The following is an 18609-nucleotide window of genomic DNA, read 5'->3' on the forward strand; positions in this document are numbered from 1 at the left end:
TTCAAAAATACCAGATCTACGGTACAAGCTCATAGCACTGAGCTTGTAGATCTGCTAAAACTGACCTAACCCTTCCCGGTCCAAATGGGTTAATATAGGATTAGCTGGTTGTAGTGCACAGTGTAGGTGAGGAGAGGGCATCGCCGCCAGCCTGGAGACATCAACTCTCTAGGAATGATGCAGGACGGGTGGCATTCCAGCTCATCTTTCAGTGACACGCAAATCCTGTATAACTAACGTTCAACATGCTATTATATGCACTGCAGTCTGCAGGCCATGATAGTTATGTCTCTCTCTCTCTCTGTTTCTCTCTGTCTCTCTCACACACACACACCCACACACACACTGCCACCATGTGACTCAACTATGCACCGTCTCTCGGTTGCCTTGTTGACCACGTAAACATGCATTTCTTTCATGAAAATGAGACGCACGAAAACCATGTCTCGTCCATATAAAAGCAGCTGCGACCATAACATGCATAGAGAAGATGTCGGGGGGGGGGGGGGGGGGGGGGGGGCGTTCTCTTGCAGTCTTCAGAATCCTGCACGAGCGTGTTTTCACCGGTTGACATTTATGAGGTTGGTGGTGTTACCTGGTACCACACAGAGCCCACGAGCGAGGCAACACGGAGCAGGGTTAACCCATTAGACGCATCTGCGCCATTTTTAGATCTTTTTGCGCATTGCACTCGGTGCCGCGCTATGAGCTTGTAGATCTGCTATTTTTTTTTAAATCTTTGAATATATATTTTTAAGCGAATGTTTTTAACTCAAATCTTTGCTTCTGGGGGTCCCTGGAACAAAATGTTTTGAGATTGGGGGGTCTGCGGCCAAATACATATACATTTTGGGGGTCCTTGACATGAAAAAAAATTGAGAACTACTGATATTATAGCAACATAATATTACTTTTTTAAATTGTTAGGATTTAGAAGACATTTGTAGAATCCCCAGAAGCAAAGATTTGAGTTAAAAATGTAAAAATATATATATTCAAAGATTTGCACAAATGTTCTCGTTTTTAAAAGAAATAGCAAATCTACAAGCTCATAGCGCGGCACTCGGTGCCGCGCTATGAGCTTGTATATCTGCTATTTTTGATTAGCCAAAAAAAATCAAAACATGACACAGATGCGTTCCCGGTCTTAATGGGTTAAATGCATAGCCATAACATAGTTCTCCTTTTTAGCCGGGGAAAAAGCTTGTTATCTTTTATTGGCGTCTAAACTGTGAGGACGAAAAGAACCGCATAGTTCTGGCTTTTCACTGACAGCTAGGCTGTGGAGTCAATGAGGCACCACAGAAGCCCCCCAAAAGCTTTGGGGGCGGGTTTATAGGGGTCAGCTGCTTTGACTGGCTGGTTTCAGGCAGACCGTTTTGGTCTTTACAAAGGTGTGACCTTTTTAAGAGGGGGACAAAAAAGGAAGTGCTTTATTGAATTTTGGGGATATGGTGGGTTATTGGTCTTTGAGGTTTGGATTTTGTCATTGCAGTTATGATACACTTGTTTTACAATTTTATGTGATAGATTGGATTTATATCTTTAGCTCTGCAGTTGTTGTTTTTTTGTCCTACGTATTCATGCAACCTTTCTATGCATTCAATCATCACCAGTGATTTTTACTGCCTTTTTACAGGGTTGTCTGGGCGACCCTGGCTGGCCTGGGTTTAAAGGTGATAAGGTGAGCAGACCTACGTAACAGTTTTCGATAGCTTTTGTGGTTTCTGTGGTTTATGACCGAACAGCATGCAATTATGTGTTTGGGTTAGTCCGTTTGACCCTCGAGAACTCGAATGAGCCACTGTAAATTATGATTCTGAAATAAGAAGAGTGTATACCTTGTTTTACAACTCACCTTCACCTTTGGAGATTCATTTATGCACAGTCATAAACTCCTGTCTATTCCTCCCCTTACTCCCTTTGAGTCTATGTGCATGTGTTTTTTTAGGCTGCCGTTCAGTGACATGAAATCAGCTCTTCTTTGTTTATGCAGTTGAAACTTCAAAAAGTCTGCTAGACCAGTGGTTCTCAAACTTTTTCATGTCAAGGACCCCTAAATTGACACTTATTACCCCACGGACCCCCATTTGAAAAGATATGCCAGGGACCCCAATAAGAGAAGATTTTTACAGCTCTCTTGCAGTGATTCTCAACCATTTTAATTTCAAGGACCCCCAGTTTGACATGCATTAGGCTACGAACCTCCATTTAATGGCATTTCTATCTCTGGGACCCCATTTCATATTGTAAAATCAATGTTAATTTAACTCTGAGAGTGTACAAATGGAACCAAATGGACCCGTTAGGGTCCATTTGGTTCCATTTGTACACTCTCAGAGTTACTGACCCATAAGGGTCCATTTGGTTCCTGTCCATCATTTAGCTGGGTACCCCCTGGAACCCCCTCAAGTACCCCTGGGGGTCCCCGGACCCCACTTTGAGAACCATGGTGCTAGACAACACGCGCAGATATACAAGCTCATAGCGCGGCACTCATGTAGATTTGCTATTTTTTTTAAATCATGAAAATTTATGCAAATCTTTGAATATATGTTTTAAAGCGAACATTTGTAACTCAAATCTTTGTTTTTGAGGATTCTACAAATGTTTTCAGTTTTTTGGAAAAAACAAAACAATGTTGCTATCATCAGTGGTTCTCAAACTTTTTCATGTCAAGGGCCCCCAAAATTATATGTATTTGGCCGCAGACCCCCCATCTCAAAATATGTTGTTCCAGGGACCCCCCAGAAGCAAAGATTTGAGTTCAAAATGTTCGCGTTCCCGGTTTTAACAGGTTAATCGATCCATGTGAGAGTGCACAAAATGTGAACGGTCTGTTTCTGTTCTGTTTACATTTCTCTCAGAATAAATGAACACTCGGAATTATTTTTTTTACAGTGAAGCCATTGTGTCTGTGTGTGTATACAACCTTTCGTCTTCACCTCGTGCAGGGCAGGACTGGGTCAGAGGGCCGTCCGGGGCGAAACGGCGACCAGGGGCCTCCGGGACTGCCAGGTTTACCTACGCTCTATCTGTGGAAAAACACTGCAGAGGAGTGGGCCGCCTTCCAGGTAAAAGATGATAATCCTGCACCGCAAAACCCTTGTTAGTTTAACTCAAGACTCTTAAGAATGGAGGTTTAGTCGGTCTGCTTTTATACTCAGAGTTAAATTAACAAAGGATTTCACTGTGTAATGCGCTCACACACTTAATCTGTCCGACTTGATTTTGCCATCCCATTTCAGTCAAAAATCACTGTTTGTTTTTGTTTTGTCGAACTTGAGCACCTAGTTTGAACCCTGTACGAACTAGTATGAACTCTGGATATACGTACTTGAGCAGGGCCAGTTCTAGCTCGTATGGTGACCTAGGCAAACCCCCCTTAGTGCCCACCCTCCCCTGAACACGCACACACACATAGTCAACTCCCCCCCATAAAAAGAATAATTGCTTAATACAGTTCACAACACCAAAGTACGTCAGATTGGTTTCCTAGTGATAATATTACAATACAGCTGGATGTTGTTGCATGTATTCCAAACACAGCCATACACACTCAATGCATTTTCATGGTGGGATTCATCTCGGCAGCATTCTAAATGTCTGCGCGTTAACCCCGCATCAACCGCAATGCACCTGTTCATGTGTGTGTCCCACACATGCGTTCATTCATTGAAGGAAGTTTACACGTGTCTAGTGATGCACTCCATTACACAGACTGCATCACCTCCCAAAAAGAACAAATGTACAAGCGTCGCGTCGCAGTGGAATGTGTGGATACCTTGGAGATTTTGTTTGTTTTGTCAAGCAAGCAACACTGTGGCATGACGGAGTATAAATTACGCTGAACGTTACAGCAAACGTAATCATGTGATTGGAATGTGGCAAGGAAACATCTGTGAAACAAACATTTGGAAGATCCATCTTAATAATGATCTTCGCATACAAGAAGACACGCAGCGTTTCGCCTGCAGTCGGCGGTCCCCAGGTTCAGCGTGACTCCGGTGCAAGACACCCGACTTCTTATTTTGAGGGCAAACGTTTTTTTTTCAAGACAAAATAATTCACCACCGCCGCCTCAGCTTCCATCCGAGGGGAAACACTGACGCTAGGGTTTAAGTGGTTAACGTTGTATGCAGTGGTGTAAAGTAACTAAGAACATTTACTCAAGCACTGTACTTAAGTACAATTTTGAGGTACTTTACTGGAGTATTTCCAATTGTCTATACTTTTACTTCTACTCCACTACATCTCAGAGGCAAATATTGTACTTTTACTCCACTGCAATTATTTGAAAAGTAGTTACTAGTTACTTTGCAGACATACACTATTACATTATAAAACATACATGAACCACTTTAGCTCTGTTTTATACCTAGGCTATTTGAAAATAGCAGATCTACAAGCTCACAACGCGTCGCATCGCTACTATTTTCAAACATTTTAGTACTTTTACTTTAGTACATTTTGATACCAATGCTTTTGTACTTTTACTCAAGTACATTTTTTATTCCGGACTTTTACTTGTAACAAAGTACTTCTACATTGCGGTATTGATACTTTTACTTAAGTAAAACGTTTGAGTACTTTCCCCATCGCTGGTTGTATGCACTGAGATAAACAGTGAACGTTCTTGGATAAAGCGTCCATGAAATGACACCTCAACCTCCAAATAAGATGGCACCATCTTCTCTGTGCATTCTGTAAGTGCAACATTTTATACACAAGACGCCGCCAACCACCCTGCCCTGGGAATACTTCCACTACGTCAGGGGTCTTCTACAGGGGGTTCGGGACCCCTAGGGGGTCCTCAGAGTTACTACAGGGGGGCCGCCAAATCTTTGTGTGATTACATTAACCACTAGCATAGCATCCCGTTTCTGAGGAGAACTTTAGCCAAAAATAGCCGATTTACAAGCTCACAACGCCTCGCAGCGCGAGGCGTTGTGAGCTTGTAGATCGGCTATTTTTGGCAAAAAGATATAGGTGTAGAGGGGGTAAAAAAGAGCAGACACAGTTAAAAAAAATGTTTTATCTGCAAAACTATTTTATACAATATAGAGGGGGTCCCTGCTTCATCTCTCTCTCTTTTAGGGGGTCCTTGGCCTGAAAACGTTGAAGACCCCTGCACCACGTGATAAAATAAAACAGACGCTTTTTAAATGTCATACCGGGCCAGTGAAATCCAAAGCCCCCCACCCACACCCTAGACCAGGTGATTTCTCCCTGTGTCATCTGCTACCCCTTCCTATATAACTCATCATCCTTCATGCTACACAGACATGCATGTGCATCAAATGTAACCCACATATTACTGTACTACACATACAGAACATCGAAGCCCCCCCCCACAGCACCAACGTTGAATGTTTGACCCCGCGCCAGTGGTGCGTGTGAGCCCCGTTGCTCTTCTCTCTCATCTGTTTAATGGCTTTACTATGGTCGTACATCTGTGGGCTGTATAACGCAGCCACCCGCTATATCAGCGCGATGGAAAACAGCATCGACGTTATTGAATAAAGATGCTGCAGAAGGAGAACGGGCGGTGGGGGGGGCAGGGGGTGGGGGAGAAAAGAAAACATGGATAGGCTGTTGTCTTTTTGCTTCTTTTCATGACATGCGATTTGTTTCGTTGTATGCTTTGAGGGCCCCAGGGAGTCCCCTGGCTAAATGATTGATAGGAACCAAATGGGTCTGTAACAATGAGGATTATGCAGTGTAGATTAGGGTCCACAGAGATGACAAATCCTATCAAATGGGGGTTTGTGGTCTAATGCAGTGGTTCTCAACCAGTGGTCCTTGAGGGGGTTCCAGGGGGTCCCCAGCAAAAGGTCTTAATACATTTTCACCCCTTTATCCATATTGTATACGTTGGCTGTTCAAAAATAGCTGATTTACATGCTGCAAGCTCGTAAATCTGCTATTTTTGAACATTTTGAACATTTCGGCCAAATGTATATCAATTTAGGGGTCCTTGGCATGAAAAAGGTTGAAAATCACTGGCGCATATCAAACTAGGAACCTTGTTGAGAACCACTGTCGCTGTACTACAGTGCCATCCGTACTGTACCTATTGAAGATCAATGGTAACACACAGATGTATTTTTAGCTCATGAGACAATGATGATGAAGGCAGTTGTCACAGGTGATGAGTTTATGAGCGCTTTTTAGAGTTAATGTCTTTATTTCTTGTTCTATAATCTTTGATCCATACATCTGCTCATCCGTCCATCACATTCGTGATGAGTTTACGATGAATAGGGATTAAAGTAAGAGAGAGAAGGAAATCTACATGGACCCTATTTTCTTACTTTATTCCATCAATAGGTTATATGGTTATGAGACGAGTCATTTTGTAAAGGAAGAAGCTTTTGTCACAATAAAGCTCAGGTAGCATTTTATAATAAGTCAATGTTTTGCAATTGTTTCATGTCTACGGGCCTTCTTTGTTTACTATGTGCATTTTTCTGCTGAATAGAATATGTACATGAAATAACTGTAAAACCACACTATACACGCAGGTCTGTGTACTTGAAGTGTTATTGTGTTGAAAGGATATGTTCAAATACTGTTGACACCATTGGGAAAACTGCATAGAAATTTGGGCCCAGACTGCTGGCCTAGTGGACCGAGCACTTACTGTAGGCTTTAATGTTCGAGTCCCGTTCCCGACGATATTTGCAGAATGTCTCTCCCCGTCTCTCTCCCTGTGTCCTGTCCATCTCCACTATCAATAAAGGCAGAAAAAGCCCCCCAAAAAATATCCATACAAATAAAATAAAAAGGAATGGCTTTTTTTCCATAACTGATCTAGAATATGTCTTTTTATTTATTTTATTTGTTTTATCCCACGATTTTGCAACCCAATTTTTTTTCACCCAGTGCCAATTGTAAGTAATCCTGGGAGCTGCGCTCTGCCAGCCTGGGGAGAGCTGAGCTCATGCCTCTTAGAATGTATTTTAATTTAACTTTCACTCTCCTCTGCAACTTCATTTGATGCATTATTCTGTTATTATTCTTTGCAGCAAACCAATTTCTACCAATTGCTCCATGCGGGATGGCCTGTAAGTATGCTGTGACTACCTATACAGAGGCTGGCCTGTGGTTGTTGGAGTTGTTGTTAACTTGTTATACTGTAAGTCCCTGTTTAGCTGACACCAAGTATCTTCTCCCTGAGCTTTCAGAGCAAAGAGGGCCTTGAAGGACCCGCCGGGGAGATGGGGAAGCCAGGCATACAGGTGAGACAATTAGTAGTGATTAATTATGTTTTGAATAAATCATATGGGAAGATTCACATTATTTCCCTGACAAGGACATTTCCACACAGTATTATAATGCCAGTGGCTCAATGGATAGCTTTAATCATATGCAAACGTTCAGTGAAAATAGGCAAACATTTCAAGTATAGACACCAGGTGTACCCCAGTCAACAAAGTATAGGGTTTATAGGAGCAGTAAGTGATATATTATGTGTTATTATTTTGTTAAAATGAGTGCTATACAGTATATTCTGGTAGGAAGTATTGCTATACATAGTGTTTGTTCAGTACCAGGGGTCTCCCTGTATCACTTTCACTAACATGCACTGTCCCTGTAAAAAAATAAATCACAAACAATTTTAACCTTTTGTCTTTATGCTTTCCCAATCCAGGGACCGGCAGGTGAAGCTGGGGACCGTGGACGACCAGGGATGGCGGGGGAGATGGTAAGCACAAATGCCATCAGTTCAAACCTGCTAAAACGTCCTGCTTAAAAAACTAGAAATACCACATAGCTGTTGTATGCCTCTGCCATATCCGTGTCTGTCCAGACCCATTGCAGTGAAGGCTTTTCAAAGCTGGTTAATGAATGTGTTTTATGAGGTCATAGTGACCTTTTGACTACCTACTTCTAATCATTTAATCTTTAAGTCCAAGTGGACGTTTGTGCCAAATGTCGTGAAATTCCCTCAAGGCGTTCCCGAGATATTGCGTTCACCAGAATGGGATGGACATCAGAAGTCACAGTGACCTTGAACTTTGACCTGCTGGGGGCCGGAAAAAGCGCTTTGAGGAGCCCCCACCGGGAGGATGTAGCGCCTCTATCCTACTCTTCCCCGCTGACAGACAGGTGCCGCCCCCCACCCATAGAAGTACATGCAGTGACAAACATATCCCTCCCCGCCCGGCTTCCCTCCCCCGAACATGAACCAATTGTGTTTACGTGTATCAAACCCCCGCAGTGGTGGGCAGCCGATACTTTACCCCTGTGCCACCCTGTGCCACCCTGTGCCACCCTGTGCCACCCTGTGCCACCCGAGCACCTTTGACCACCTACTTCTAATCAGTTCATCCTTGAGTCTTAAGTGGAAGTTCGTGCCAAATGTCATGAAATAGCCTTCAGGTATTCCTGAGATATTGCATTCACGGATTCGGGCCGGACATGCAGACGGACGTTCATACGTATGTATGTAAAGACCGGCGTATGTACGGACATAGGATGTACAGACAGACGGACGTACGTACGCACATATGCATGTACAGATGGACGGACGGACATATGGAAGGACAGACAACGCGAAAACATAATCCTTCCGCCGGCCATGGCTGTCCGCCGGTGGAGCCATAAATTCTTGTTATACAGACATAATTAAACTCACAAAAATGACGCCATCTTTACAATCTTTGCACTTACGCCCTTTTGCTCCGTTTGCCTCTGTTGTGCCGTTTAAATTACTGTGTTATGTTTTTATGACAGATTGTGTTATGGAGTGCAAGACTCAAATCCAATACTGAAAACAAATCCAAGCAGTTGTTGCTGTGCGGCCATTAAAATGTGAATGTGAAATTAGACGCTCTCTCCATCTAAGCATAGCATAGCATGTGAAGAAGAGGGAGCGTGGTTAAGATGGACTGGATATTTGCAAATCCCCAGCATGACGTAACCATGCTCATAATGAGAAAATGAGAGACAAAAGTATTTTTATGACTAAATTAAGAGGTTCCATATTTTTTTGTCAGATAATTTGATCAAACTGGGTCAGAGATGACCCAGATTTCACTGTTTTATAACGTTGTTTAATAGGCATCACATTCGCTCAGCAAGACATCGCTTTCTCTCTTCCATATGGCCTCAACTTCTAATTAAAGAAATCTGCGGGCTAAAGAATTCTTTTGGATTAGCAGTTTGTAAAACTGGAGATATTTATCATTTTCAGATTGTCACATGTCGCTCTCAACCGCTCGTCTGTCTCTGAATTCACGGAATCTCCGTCTGTTTGTCTGTACTTCACATAATCTCGAGAACCTTCCGATATATCAACTTCAAACTTGGTGTGTGCATTGCTGAGGACCCAAGGGAGGGCCGTGCCCAGAGTGAAGTCGGTCGGATCAGCGGTTGTCGAAAAATATCTATAAATCGACAAGTAAACAACTTCAAACTTACGCGTTCCCGAAGGGGCATGCGTTACGACAGGCATCACACTAGTATACATAAACGTACAGATGTGCCACTTCAAAACTTCACACGTTACTGTTCTTTCCCTGAAAGTGCCCTAAAAATGCATTTTTCCTCCCTGTTCTGCCCTTAAAAATGCACTGTTTTGCCCCTGAAAAGAAGTTGTCACTACTCACCCCCGTTTTTCCCTTCAACAGACATCCATATACATGAGAACAAAAGAATGTGTGTTGAAGAAGGTGTCAGACTCATTATGAGGCGAAAGGTGATTTGAAGAGGTCCTTGACCAGTTGCTCAAATTAATTAGCATCATAAAAGCAGTGATCATCAAAATAATTCAGCATTTTAAATGCCCTTCTTTGTCCCTCTTATTGCCCTGGGAATCCCCTGAAAATGTACTGTCTTGCCGATGGCAGGACATTTGAAGTTTTGAAATGGCACATCTGTAGGACCTTAAGCGAGCTTGCTCATGTATTTTCTTATGATTAGTTTATACTTAGTTACACACTGTTGTCGTGTGCCACAAACTAAAAGCTCTGAACGTGTCGCACTGTGACGCGGTCTGAGCTTGTAGATAAGCTTTTTTTTTTCACAGAAATATATATGAAACAGGCTTTATTGTCTACGGTAGACCTCAACTGAACTGCATAAGGTGGCATGGTGTTGCTCAGGACATGCTGGAGGAGAGACAACGTCACTTCAAAGCCTGGTGTGGTTTTTAGAAAGCTGTAAACTTTTCCCCTCAGACAATAGCCAGTCAGTCACGTGCGCTCTGCGTCGCACCCACGTCCACGTGGCATTGTGAATGGATCCATTTATTTTGTTTGTCTTTGGCATGTTTATGAAAGCATTTGTTGAAAGCAACTGCAGTTAAATTATAAACTGTATGTACACAGTATGTGTAAATATAAGTACGCGCGTGACAGAATTTCTATTCTGTTCATAGCATTAGCATTATTATTGTGTCTAACCACTTTAAGCCTGGCATCAAAAAATTGGCAAAGATTCAAAAAAATCTGATGATAGCAGATCTACAAGTTCACATGGTGACTTGTGAGCTTGTAGATCAGCTATTTCCACATGTTGCATTAGGTGGCCACAGCGTGTGTTCGTGTGTGTGTGTGTGTGTGTGTGTGTGTGTGTGTGTGTGTGTGTGTGTGTGTGTGTGTGTGTGTGTGTGTGTGTGTGTGTGTGTGTGTGTGTGTGTGTGTGTGTGTGTGTGTGTGTGTGTGTGTGTGTGTGTGTGTGTGTGTGTGAACATAAGCTTGTGTAGTCTGAAACCTGTTCCAGAAACCGCTCGTTAAAACAGCGCTCAACTCGTCCATCAAACTACTACATCTACATGTTTAATACTGTGTCTATTTAACTGCAGGCCAACATCTACATGTGTATTACTGTATCCATCAAACGCCGCTGCCTGAAATCAAACACTGTCCACAGCCAAGATCTGACAGGTGGTTTAGACATTCCGTCTGGTTCCGAACATGTTTTCCACCTGTCCTCAGTCAGAGGCATTGAGACAATAAAATAAATCTAACTTGTGGACAATATGCTGCCTAGCCGATGTCTAGCCAAAGGCCATTCGACAAATTGCTACTAAAAGTTATTACTGGAAAAAGCCAGAGCCTTTGCTACTTACAGTACCTTTATTAGAATCACTGCCAGTGTAGACATATAATGCATGTATTTTCAGTAAGTAAATCTGTTTTGATTTGCTGCAACCTCCCCCGCCATTAATATCTCCATAAATCATGTGCTGTTAATGTTTTCTTTGACAATTCTTGGCCGACTAGCCTACAGTATCTGCAAGTGAAATTATAAAACGGGGGCTCTCAAAGTGGGGACTCCCATGGGTCCTTGAAGAAGAAGATAATGAGTTTAAACCACTGTTTCCCAAACACTGGGTCGGGATCCAATTTTGGGTCGCGGACACATTTTTGGGTTGTGGTTGGTTTGTTTCCTGCGCTTTTTAAAATAATTATTTCAAAATATTTTCAAAAAAGAATTGTATATGTTGCGAACGTTTAGGGCATACTTGCCAGCACTGGCCTATGTATGGAGATCCCCATAAATGGAGACGATCGACCTACGAAGTCGTCATAGAGACCCAAGACGTGCGATAGATACGGGGTCTGACATCAGCGAACCCTTCTCCGAGACTCCATACATGGAGATGGCCGTCACGTCCAGGACTGACGTCATGGTCCCATACTTGGGCATGACGGACATGGGCAGCCCCGTGTATGGAGATGTCTGACGCTATCTGACATCACCGTGGTGACATCAGGGGCACAGCCAGCAGTATAAGGGTGGCTGGATGCCCTGGTTAAGGCAGTGTCCTCAGCGACGCTCGAAGATCATCTTAACTCTCTCCAGAGTACCAGGAGATTGTCTGGCCTTACAACCCAGCTAATCACGGATGGCATATTTAGTGGCTAGCTGGCCTTACAACCCAGCTAGGCCTTCACAGTGGTTCTTGAGTCCGGTTCTAAACAACCAGCCGATTATCAGTTTTATAGTATACATTTTCTAAATATCAAAGAAAACCCATGAATAATAAGACTTAAGAAGTCGTGAAAATAGCAGATCTACGCCACATCGCAACACATTGTGAGCTTGTTGATCGGCTATATTCACTAGTCTTGGGGAGACATCAAATTTCTCTTTTGGGTCTCGAGCTAAAAGGTTTGGGAACCCGTGGTTTAAACAACTTAAGCCCTATTATATTTTGCGGCTATTAGAATATAGGGGGTTCCTGGCACAGAATCTTTACAAAAGGGGGTCTGTGTGGCCAAATACAAATGTTTGAGAACCATTGCACTAAAATAAATGAATCAATGAATGAATGAATACTCATATAGTATAGTTTCCGGTAGTATGCTTGTTGACTGGAAGGTGTGTTGTGTTGCAGGGTGAGCGAGGCCACAGGGGGGTCCCTGGCCGACCGGGGGTACCAGGGAGAGATGGGGAATGTGGACTGGATGGTCAACCTGGGTCACTTGGACTTCCTGGACCTCAGGTGGGGGTCAAAGGGCACGACTCTGTGAAAAGTGATTTAATGTACAGTACCCGTGCCTGAACATCCAGATGACATCATCTGCTGAATAGAACAGCCTCTGTATCACAATGATCTGTGTGTAGCGGCTTGTGTTCTTTTTACTTCTTTAACTTTCTTTCTATCTTTTCTATCCCAAAATAAATTCTCCAGGGTCCACTGGGATACAGAGGAGAGCCAGGTTCCAAGGGAGAAAAAGGCGACGAGGTACGAAATCCAACATTAAATCTGTTTCGTTATTTAACACAGCAAAATTAAAGGGTGTTGTTTCAACTCTTAACTCTTTGACTGCCATTGACGAGATTTCTCGTTTTTCTCCGCATGGCTCAGCCAGCCGTCGACGAGATTGACGAGATTTTTGAAAAAATTAAAAATTAAAAAAAAATATATATATTTTTTTTTTTCAAAAAACATTTTTTTTTTTATCACAAAGGAAGCAGGAGATAACGCGATACGAAGATTTTCTGCTCCATTCACTTCAATGTTAAAAAATAAACGGAGACAAAATTCACAGTTTACCTATTTTTGCAATGTTATTCTCTGGCAGGGAAGGGGGGTAGATGTGTAAATACTCTGGCAGTCAAAGAGTTAAGCAACATTCTAAAACTGAACAGTCTACATCAAGGTGACGAGCGGAAACCGTTTCCCGTTTAAATAGCAGCGGTACGTCATTTCAACTTACTTTCAGCATCGGTCAGCAAAACAACCTCTCCTCCTGTATCTATTTAGCTATATCTTTTATATATTCCGCTTTATTTATAGTATATTGTGTCGACAACCAACTAGCTCAGTCCCTCCGGGCCATGGGATATAAAAACAGCAGACAGTTGTGACAGGTCTGTCCCTCCCGGAGTACTGGAACCAAAACTTGTGCGAAATAATTTGTTGTATTCCTAAACGCTACATGGAATGAATGTGTTGATAAATGTGTTGTGATGCCATTTGGTATGTCAGTGCTCTGACTTTGGAGGGGCATCCCTGTGGGATATGGGAGCATAACAGTTGTGACAGATAAACAAAGAAATCATAGTAATGGCTGTGGCGTTATGATTATGCTCTGGAACTTGTTGCTAGCAATTCAACAAGTGGAATCTCATGGGACCCAGTCAGCCTTGGACGGGGTTGTTCAGACCGCTGCAATTTTTCTCTGCAGTTTTTCCAAAATGGTTTCATTCCGTCACAAAGTCTTCGGTCTCGACTAGGCTGTACAAACATTGCGGGCCGATTTTCACACTTTCAAAGATTAATTAAAACTCAGGATGTCATTGTGAAGGGGAAAGGGGCAGACCACACTCGTTAAGTATTTTATTAGTTTTTGGGGGGACAGGACACAGTGACAAGGAGCATGAGCCTGCAACCAACATTTTTTTATTATAGGTCTGCCATTTTTAAACCATTTTGATCACCAGCTGTTCAAATTGTTGCCAGAGAGGATGTTTTGAAAACAGCTGTACGGTCGGTCCACAGACACATAATCCAAAACAACTTCAGCATGTGCCCCTTGAGCATGGATGGGTTCCAGCATGAGAATGAACAGGACAGTGGAAATGCAAACAAATATATTTCTGAAGGCGTCATGATTTGAATAAATACATTCTCCTGTACTGTATATCACAAACACACAGGGCTGTGTAGTGCAAGCACATGAAAGTTGGGAAACTTCTATGTATCAAAACATTGGTGGATGAATGAATGAAGGAAGGTATTTTCATGTCTTGTTTTAAGACCATATAGAGTTAAAAATAATAGAGAAGGCACCGGATATCCCCTCCCATCCACTTGCATTGAATTTCTCCCCCAACGCATGGGCCGAAATCACCCCTTCTTCCAGGTTGTGAAATGTGATGGGCGAGGCCTATTTGGGGCTTCTGCGACGCATTTGCGTCACCTCTGTGACGCGTTTTGCCTCACAGAGGTGCGCAAGCTCGTGAGTCGAGCACATTGGTTGAAACCGTTTTTGCTCGTTCATGTACAGTGGCCCCAGCTGCAGTACCTATGAATGGCCAGCATGTCCAATGCGCTTCAATGCAACCACTGGGTTCCGGGGGCTTCTCAATAACTGAAAGCTTCACACAAAGACAAATATTGAAATAATAATAATTTGTAACACAAGAGTCAACATAACTATGTCATTCTCTTTGTTTGCTTATCCCAATATTTCTCTAAGTAAAAAGCAAATTTGATGATTTGTGTGTGCGTCGCTTCATTTAACTTCAACAAATGTAACCCATTTGGTTACATTTGTACACTATTTTTGAATTACAGTAAATGAACACCATATTTAACTGTGTGATTTGAACCTGACTGTATAAATCTTATGTGTGGCAGAGTATATGGACGCTGTCTGGCAGAAACCTTGTATCTCCATATGTCAACCTTTTTCATGCCATACTTTGTCGTACAAGAGTGTCACGCAAAAGTAGCGAAAATAGCCGATGTACAAGCTCACAATGTGCTAGTTTTGCTATTTTAGATTTTTTTTAAGTGAAAGCTGTGTTTTTTTTTTTTTAATGAATAATTAACCAATGAAAAGTATTATCAAGAGCTTGTAACTAAATAATAACTACAATGGATTAGAACACAGGTTCTTTTCTCCATTTCCTGAAAAGTAACAGTTTTGGACAATTTTGCCACCCGACAGCGACAATATAAAATACTTGAAGAGGGAGGTTTGATACTGTAAAAAATGACTTTATCCTCTACTTACCAAGGGTCGTAATGGAGCCAAGGGTCCAAGAGGAGATATTGGTGAAATTGGCGAGAAGGTAATATTTATAGAAACACTTTGCATGGCCTGTAACTCAATGCTTGGATTATTAGAATGTATGACAAATTTGCATGAGATGACAAGTAAAAGAGAGCAACCAACATAATGACGCAGCTTTGGTTTCATCCTTATATGATGCATTTGGATACACATCATATGAATAAATATGTACCTAAATGACAGTGTGCACAGTGTACGATTCCAAATTGATGTTGAGTTAATGAATAAGGACAGAATGGAAAGTCCACATATCCAGGCCCATATCATGTACAGAATATTTAGCAAATTATTGTTATGAGAAAATGTCACTTTAAAGGCAGTTGTAATATGTTCATCAAACTTCTTTCTGGTGAGTTAAGAGCATTAAGATGGTTGTACTGCCACCTAGTGGCTAAACCTCATACAGGAGAGCTAGTGTGCACATACTCTATTACATTTGACTACACTTTAACCTTATGCTGCCTTCATCAGATATTATTTCTGTACAGTCGTATCCATTTTCTTTCAATTGTATTCCTCATCATCTTAAATATATATATATATATACCCATCATATCCCAAGGGGGAACTTCAGTTTTCAGCTGCACCCAGCTGAGTGCTGCCCACAGAGGAGCAAACCTTTTACTGTATATGGAGTAGCCCTGCCGGAGGTCAAAGGGGGATGAACATCACGGAGTAGCCCTGCGAGCTCATAAGCCTAATATCTCCCCTGGCCATGGCTGGATTAATTCCCCTTTTGATGAGTGGTAGAAATGATTGATATCTTACGCGGGAGACCTGGGTTTGAATCCGGGGTATTTCAGACACACTTCATAGGCCCCATTGTATTAGCTTGCATGTACTCATCCATCCCCACATGCTCTCATCTCACACAAGAACATGGGGATAGTAGGTTCATGGGTCCTAAAGCCAAAAAATAGCTGATCTACATGCTCACAACGCATCGTAGTGCAACACGTTGTGAGCTTGTAGATCAGCTATTTTCGCCCAGCAAAGTATAGATCAAGCCTAAGAAATGCACATTGGGACTAATACGCTAACCCATACAGTATGAGTATATTGTATATACAGTACTGGTGCTTTCAACCTCAGGTGCATCCACAAGCACATTCTCATGCACACATTCACCCGCACAGCATAAACAACAAAGCATGTGTACTGTTTGCTGTTCACTGTACTTTTAGTAGCTACAGTTTATTCTGCTCCAATTTGTGTTCTCTTCAATGTTTAGGGTTCAATCGGTCTGCCAGGTGCACCAGGCCTTGTGGGTCCACCAGTGAGTTCCTTTTATTTCATTATGGTAGCATGTATGTCTTTTATGTTGTATGTACTGTATGAGTAGGGTGGGAGCTAAATGAAACTTACAAAATTAAGACTTGTTGGAGCCAAGATGTCTGGAGGCAAAACATGGCTCTGTTATATCTTGGGTATGAAGCAAGTTGCGCCTACAAATAAATGGCCTCTATTCTTACCTTGTCTAATCATTAATAGTTACTAGCCTACTAATATTTATACTATTTGTAATGTTTATATATCATTTTGATTGATGTCAGTGTAAGATTCAGATCCATATTATTAACCTCTCAGCGTTGTGAAGCAGGTTAATGTTTTTAGACGAGTGTTGAGGTGTTGTGTACTTTTTTTCATATTCAGGAATTGTTCTCACACACAGTTAGATGTAGAATGAAAGCCAGATCGGAATGCAACTGATATTGGACAAATCAGGCATTTCTGGTTCATAACGTGTACGTATTTAAGTGACAGCTAGATAAAAGCATAAAGCATATTTTTTGATTCTTCCTCCAGGGACCTGCAGGTATCCGAGGTGGTTACGGGCCAGATGGACCCCCAGGGCCTCATGTGAGTTTACTCTTTTTTTTTTTTTTTTTTGCACTAAATGTATCTCTGGCTCAATATTTTCCTTTCTTAAATGTACTGTAAGTCATTCAGGCTTAGTTTGACCTTGAGTTGTTGCATTGGTCTTAACCACTCAACCAACCGCAAACATCTTCTAAATCATTTCGATCTACTGTCCATCGCAGCTTGTAGATCTGCCATTTCTTTTCTTCTTTTTTTTTCTTTTTGACATGCCCAAAATTGGGACAGAAAGCAAGGCGGAACATGTTTAAGGCACTTGATGATAACAGCATCATCTCCAGCTAGATGTCATGTAACAGCATGCAGGTTTATTGTAATGCAGTGGTTCTCAAAGGGGGTTCAGGGTGGACTCTCAGGGGTCCTTGAGGGAGTTCCAAATGAACCCTTACACTTATACTGTAGGTCTGTAACTCTGAATGGACCTGTACCCATTTGTACACTCTGAGTTATAGGAGTCTTTTAATTCAAAATGTTTGAGAACTAATGTTTTAATGAAGTGGTTCTGAAACTTTTTCACGTCAAGGACCCCCAAAATGACCCCTAGGGGTCCCCGGACCCCACTTTGAGAACTACTGTTTTTAATGTATGATGGAGGGGACCCTTAGTGGGTGTAATGAAGCAGTGAAGTCTCATTGTGTGCTTTATGTTCCACCAGGGGGAGAGTGGACTTGATGGCCTACCTGGGTTGCCAGGCCCTGTTGTAAGTACAGTAGATACACAGACCAGGGTGCAAAATGTTTATGAAGTACCAATCATATAAATGTGTGTGTATGTGTGTTATATGGCCCAGGGTGCACCAGGGGTGACGGGATCAGTTGGCGTTCAGGGAGCTAACGGCTCACAGGTGAGATTACACCAAACGTTTTCACCTATTTTAACAAGTCACCTGGTGTTGCACTCAAATCACGTCCTCAAATCTTTCCGTTCTTGGAAAATATACCAATAGAGTGAGATACGATCTAGACTCTCAAGCAGTGGTGGAAAGTAACCAAGTACATTTACTTAAGTACTGTACTTAAGTACAATTTTGAGGTATTTGTACTTTACTTGAGTATTTCTAATTTCCAATACTTTTACTTCTACTCCACTACATCTCAGAGGCAAATATTGTACTTTTACTCCACTACATTTACCTGAAAACTTTAGTTACTAGTTACTTTTCAGATATAAACTATGATATAATAAAACATACATTAACCACTTTAGTCCTATTTTATACCTAGGCTATTTGAAAATAGCAGATCTACAAGCTCGCGACGCGTTGTGAGCTTGTAGATCGGCTATTTTCAAATATTTTGTACTTTTACTTTTGATACTTTAAGTACATTTTGATGCCAATACTTTTGTACTTTTACTCAAATCAAATTTTAATTCCGGACTTTTACTTGTAACAGAGTATTTATATATTGCAGTATTGGTACTTTTACTTAAGTAAAGAATTTGAGTACTTTTTCCACCACTGCTCTCAAGT

The 18609-nt window shown here is 41.9% G+C and overlaps 1 protein-coding gene across 1 annotated transcript in view; it reads left to right on the plus strand.

The window, feature by feature from the left end:
• Positions 1-18609, plus strand: part of LOC311037909 (uncharacterized protein) — a gene marked incomplete at both ends in the record, with an annotated part of 166608 nt that overhangs the window by 101809 nt on the left and 46190 nt on the right. Inside the window, 12 exons of the mRNA XM_084047205.1 lie at positions 1640-1684; positions 2955-3074; positions 7029-7067; positions 7188-7241; positions 7655-7708; positions 12350-12457; positions 12647-12700; positions 15205-15258; positions 16492-16536; positions 17067-17120; positions 17794-17838; positions 17929-17982. Of these exons, the coding sequence (XP_083903331.1) occupies positions 1640-1684; positions 2955-3074; positions 7029-7067; positions 7188-7241; positions 7655-7708; positions 12350-12457; positions 12647-12700; positions 15205-15258; positions 16492-16536; positions 17067-17120; positions 17794-17838; positions 17929-17982 (726 nt within the window). The remainder of the gene's footprint in view (positions 1-1639; positions 1685-2954; positions 3075-7028; positions 7068-7187; positions 7242-7654; positions 7709-12349; positions 12458-12646; positions 12701-15204; positions 15259-16491; positions 16537-17066; positions 17121-17793; positions 17839-17928; positions 17983-18609) is intronic.

The sequence above is a fragment of the Gymnoscopelus microlampas genome (genome assembly GCF_963454915.1).
Source record: "Gymnoscopelus microlampas genome assembly, chromosome: 21".
Taxonomy (NCBI): domain Eukaryota; kingdom Metazoa; phylum Chordata; class Actinopteri; order Myctophiformes; family Myctophidae; genus Gymnoscopelus; species Gymnoscopelus microlampas.